Source organism: Podarcis tiliguerta (assembly GCF_965153285.1).
Source record: "Podarcis tiliguerta genome assembly, chromosome: 13".
NCBI classification, from domain to species: domain Eukaryota; kingdom Metazoa; phylum Chordata; class Lepidosauria; order Squamata; family Lacertidae; genus Podarcis; species Podarcis tiliguerta.
In genome coordinates, this window is record NC_139546.1 from 52090949 (window position 1) to 52096948 (window position 6000).

At 43.0% G+C, this 6000-nt stretch overlaps 1 protein-coding gene across 1 annotated transcript in view; it reads right to left on the reverse strand.

Annotated features, from left to right (window-relative positions):
- Nucleotides 1–6000, reverse strand: part of ACTL6B (actin like 6B) — a 29741-nt gene extending 23741 nt beyond the window's left edge. Inside the window, exons 1-2 of the mRNA XM_083410534.1 lie at nucleotides 5772–6000; nucleotides 751–827 (exon numbers count right to left, since the gene is read on the reverse strand). Of these exons, the coding sequence (XP_083266660.1) occupies nucleotides 751–827; nucleotides 5772–5796 (102 nt within the window). The 5' untranslated portion in view covers nucleotides 5797–6000. The remainder of the gene's footprint in view (nucleotides 1–750; nucleotides 828–5771) is intronic.

A 6000-nucleotide genomic window follows, 5' to 3' on the forward strand; every position in this document is an offset into this window, starting at 1 on the left:
TGGTTTAACCCACAGCGCCACCCGCATCCCAATTCTACCAATGCTTTCCCAATATTCAGTCCCAAAATATGTCAAATCCACTCATTTTTTGCAAAGGGCTAAAGAGAGCATTCACCTCCACAGGCACATACCTCCACATGTGGCGGAAGTGCCCCAAAATCCAACCATTCTGAACAACAACCATACGAGAAATAAGTAAAATAACCAAGCAAGTATTAGACATCACCCCAGAATTGGCCTTACTAAACATCTTCCAAGACAACAATGCCCACTTACACCACAAAGAACTCATAACCCACCTACTTTCAGCAGCCAGAAGCATCATAGCCAGACACTGGAGAGACCTGTCAGGAGTAAGCCTGGACCAATGGTACCAAATAGTATGGGAAACAGCCCTACTAGAAAAGTTAACCAATAAACTGAAACTGTAAAGGTAAAGGGACCCCTGACCGTTAGGTCCAGTCGTGTCCCACCGGAGCGGTACCTATTTATCTACTTGCACTGGTGTGCTTTCGTACTGCTAGGTTGGCAGGAGCAGGGACTGAGCAACAGGAGCTCACCCCGTTGCGGGGATTCGAACCACCGATCTTCGGATCGGCAAACCCTAGGCTCTGTGGTTTAACCCACAGCACCACCCGCGTCCCTTAAACTGAAACTGACACGGGGAGAAATAGAAGAAGGCAAAAGGTTAAAGGAGGGAGGGGGAGGCTGAAGGGGTGGGGTATTTTGGGGTGCCCCCAGGCATTGTACCTTAGGGCAGTCTTCGCCAGCATAGCCAGCCCGGACTGAGAACGAGCCGATGTCAAAGACCAGAGCTCCAACCTCATCTACGGAGGAATCAAAGTATATAGGTTAAATTCAGGAATTTGGGGAGGAATTTGTGACATGCCACCCCCCCTAAGGAGACTTGCAAAGTGCCCAGTTTGCTATCTTTTCTGTGCCCAATGAGGATTATCCACTGATTAGGATAAATAAGGAACTGATTTACCAATAAGAAGGTGAAATATTGAAGGGGGAAAAAGTGATCAAAGAAATGCTAAGAATTTAGTAAGATGTATGGATTTCAGAAAGAGGGAGGGAAGGAGGTTGATGCTCTGTTAGAGCAATGTATTAGGATATGGAATTATGTAACAAAATGTGAATATTTTAAAAATGGAAAACTTAAAAAAAATTATCATGGCGAGGGGGGGAATAGGATAAATGGAACAATTTATGCACTGTACAAATCTCTGCCAGCAACTACAGTGGTACCTTGGCTCTCAAACTTAATCCGTTCTGGAAGTCTGTTCCCAAACCAAAGCGCGTTCCAAAACCAAGGCACGCTTTCCCATAGAAAGGAATGCACAATGAATTAATCCGTTCCAGACTTTTAAAAACAACCCCTAAAACAGCCATTTAACATTAATTCTACTATCTAACGAGACCATTGATCTATAAAATGGAAGCAATAGTCAATGCACTGTACTATAAAATAAATAAGACAGTATTGTCGTTGATAAAAATGAAAATTTAATTTTTTTCTTCCCTACACCGGTGATAGTCACTGTTTGGATGGGGGGCTTTTATCCGTTTCCGCAGTCACACATCAATCAATCAATCAATTAGTAGCTGAACTGGGTTCCACACAGTCGCGAAAACAAATTAACCAAAAAAGCCTCAAAAACAAACATGCAAAATAAATAGCAAAAACAAAAGAGCCAAACTTAAGTCCGTTTGACTTCCGAAATGTTCGAAAACCAAGGCGCAGCTTCTGATTGGTGCAGGCGCTCCAGAAACAATAGCCGACAGCAGCATTGGACGTTCGGCTTCCAAAAAACGTTTGAAAACCGGAACGCTCACTTCCGGGTTTTCGGAGTTTGAGAACCAAAGCGTTTGAAAACCAAGGTACCAGTGTACTAGGGAACGTTCACTAAAAGCTGTGCATGGATGGTGTTTAACACTGAGGTGCCTATCATATAGGAAGCCTGATGATGTCTTGTTATGTTGGGAAAGGATGCAAAATTATAGGTACATACGAGCATATGTGGTGGGAATGCCCGCAAATAGAACAATTTCGGAAGCCTGTTTTTTAAAGAGATATCTCTGCTTACAGCTCAGACAATCCCAATAACCCTAACATTAGCCTTATTTAATATATATACTTCAGATATGGACCGATTAAGAAGGAATTAGTAACACATTGATTAACAGCTGCTAGAAAAGGAATAGCAATTGGTGAATATTGATCACTGGTATAATATTGTCTAGCAAATAGCCATACTGGAAATGTTGTCACAATAATTTAGGGTGGCAAGGCGAGAGAGCAAAACGTGTTGCATTTTACATTTTATGGTGTGAGTTTATTAAATATGCAAATGAAACAGCACACTGTGAGGAGATTTCACCCCTCCCATCTCCAAGAATCTCCTGAGGAGTCTGCTGATTCTGCAGAGAGGAGGAGGCGTGTTCTGCTCTCTACATATTCTGCTCCAGCACCACATTAATGAGTCAGTCAGTGAGTCGGTCAGTGTGTGGGTCAGTCAGTCAGGGAGAGAGAGACTGAGTGTGAGAGATTGTGTGTTTAGATAAGGTTGCTGCTAAGAGCAGCTGCAGGCACTCAGTGTGGTTCAGCATTCTTTATGCTTAGACCTCATTTAGCTCTGTATATAGTTGTATAATAGTTGTAGTTATAGAATAAAGAGAATATTCTACAGAGCTGCTCTCCGAGTTGTTTATATACTCTGCTGGACTCTGCTGTACTCCGCTGTGCGACGACTGTCTACTTGTGGAAGTGAATCCGGTGCTCACAACTCTAAGCTGTGACTCCACAGCACTTTGACCTGTTCCTGTACAGAAGGTGGTCTCTGGAAGTGCTACCCAGCTCACCTAGCCCAGTCGGGGCTGAAGTGGATGAGTCCAGTTAGTCACACTGGCTCAAGGGCGATGCTGACACACTGATGAAAAAGACCTACAATATATATCGCAATATGGTGTGGTTAAGCATGCAATACTCTTTATCTCGCTCCTATTATTCTGCGTTTTCCAAACTGATTTACTGAAGAACTCGTTTAACTGGTTTACTGGAACCATGTCATTATTACGTGATATGAAGTAATATATTTACTATATATATATTTACTATTTACTAAGTAATATATTTACTATTTTGCCCCCCTAGTGACACATATTAACAGTCATGTCACGTTTTATGATTTATGTGTTTACAATTTTGTAACCAGAAAAAAAGAATAATAATAATTATTATTATGTGTCCTTAAAAAAAAAGAATTCAAGATTTAAAATCGAGCAAGCTGAGATTTCTGAATTGCAGGGGATTGGGCTAAATGACCTCAGGGTCCCTTAAAACTCTACAATTCTATCATTCTAAGCAAAGTTGGATGAGAATACATACATTTTCTTTGAGTAGTTTTAATATATATATATATATATATATATATATATATATATATATATATAGTATAGATAATACAGGCAGCACTATTATAGCAACTGATGAAAATTTGAAGATGAAAAACAAAACTAAAATTGCAACGCCCAATAATGACCCTCAGCTTTATCAGATCATCGAGTCTAACTCCAAATTTGCCTGGTTTGTGATGAGAATGCTGATTGATAACCCAAGACAGATCAGAAAACAATTTACCAAAGACTTTCCAGACTTATATCGAGCTGGACCAGAATATAAAATAGAAATGGGAAGACAAAATAAATGGCCAAGAATTCCAAATGAAAAGTTGAATACTTTAAATGCACCAGTTAATAGATCAGAAATCTCAAATGCCATTAAACAAAAGCAAAAACAGGGAAAGCACCAGACCCAGGTGGATTGACTGCAAAATATTATTAAAAAATTAATTCAACCATTACAAAATGTAATGAATGAAATATTAAAGGTATGGGAAATAGCAAAGACTTGGAAAGAGGCTTTTATTATTCCAAAACAAGAAATGGAAGTTAAAAATTATAGACCTATTTCACTACTAAACGGTGATTATAAATTGTATGCAAACATATTAGCTAATAGAATGAAATATATATGATTAGAAATAATACATCAAGATCAAACAGGATTTTTGCCAGGAAGACATATGAAAGATCATATAAGGAATGTAGTCAATATTGTTGAATATCTGGAAGTAAGGAATGAAAAACAAGCAGCAATGATGTTTGTAGATGCAGAAAAAGCATTTGATAACGTTTTGTGGACCTTTATGTTAAAGGTCCTGGAAGAAATGAACGTCCCTTGTCACCTTCATTGTTTATTTTAGTCTTAGAGGTGCTGGTGAGAGACATAAAAGCAGATGATATTAGAGGAATAACCGTAGGAAATAAGTCATATAAATTAAAGGCATTTGTGGATGATTTAGCGATCACAGTAGAAGACCTGATCAATTCATTAGTAAAAGTATTAGAAAAAATACAAAAATTTGGACAGGCAACAGGCTTTGAATTAAATAAAAATAAAACAAACATCCAAACAAAATATTCCAGAACAAAATAAAAAAGAGTTATAGCAGGTGACAGAAATAATTATGCATAAAAAAGTGAAATATTTGGGAATGTGGTTAACAGCCAAAAAATATTAACATATTTAAAGATAGTTATGAAAAAAATGTGGAAATAAATAAAAAGAAATTTGGGGAAGAATGAAGTTATCTCTGTTAGGAAGGATAGTGGTAATTAAGATGAATGTATTGCCAAAAATGATATTCCTAACTGAATCAATCCTAACCCTAACCCTAACCCTGCCCCAAAAAGCTTGCAATTTATATAATCTGACTCAAGGGGGGGCAGTGAAGGAAGGGGAGATAAAAGCCTGAAAGCGAGTAGGGTTTTTCCAGGCACCAACCTACACTGCAGAGGACTATCTATAGCAGGCATAGGCAAACTCGGCCCTCCAGATGTTTTGAGACTACAATTCCCATCATCCCTGACCACCGGTCCTGTTAGCTAGGGATGATGGGAGTTGTAGTCCCAAAACATCTGGAGGGCTGAGTTTGCCTATATGCCTGATCTATAGCAGCCTTGACAGACTGACACCCACCCACCCAGCTGTTTGGGACTACAACTCCCATCACTGGCCGGGGATGATGGGAGCTGTAGTCCAAAAGGACTGGAGAGCACCAGCACATCAAGGGATGCCTTGTAAGTACAACTATCTTCACTCAGCATAGCAGAAGCAGGAAAACGACCTTTTGGCGCCCCATTAAACCAACACCCGAGGAATCAGGCGGCTCAAAGAAGCGAGCCAAGTCACATTCAGCAGGGACAATAAAAACCACAAGGATCTGAATCAAGCCCAGGTTGGCACCTGAGTTAGACTATGCCAACCGGATGCCTCATTGGGCAACCCAGCGAGCAGCCTTTGCGCGCAAGAGCGCATCTCTCCGCTCCTTGCGGCCGGTAGCCGTCGCTAGGCTTCTCCTCCGCGAATTTCCCCCCTCCTCCGGCTTGGTGGTCCCCGCTGCTTCCTGTGGGGGTGAGTTCCGCAGTTTCCCTGCCCTCCTGGCTGGCTGGGAGGAAGCCCCCAGCTCGCAGCGATGAGCAGGGTGGGCGCGCGGGCGCAACACCCTCTCCAGCCGCCCTGGCCAAGTGCAGGAATGCAGCTGTTGCTGGGGCGCAGGCGGACCGAGATGCTGGCGGCAAAGGGTCTCCTCGGGGTGCCCCGCGGCCAAATGCATGCAGGGCCCAGATCTGGGGGGCTGGGGGCTGCCGGGACCCCCCCTCCCCAAGCCAAACAGCTGCAACGCCGATGGCAACCCAGCCTTTACCTCCTCCGTAGACCCCTCCGCTCATCGCGGCTCCCAGGCAGCGCCAGCGCCCCTTTGCAATGCTCCGGATTGGGTGGGTGGGTAGGTAGGTGGGTGGGTGTCTGACAGCCCCCGGGCTCTGGCTGGGGGGGGGCGGTCTCGCCACGGACGGGGCAGGGCTGGTTGGGAGAATTCAGCACCCAGGCCAGTGGACAGCGACCCGGGGAGGGGAGGGGGCTGCGGAGGGAGG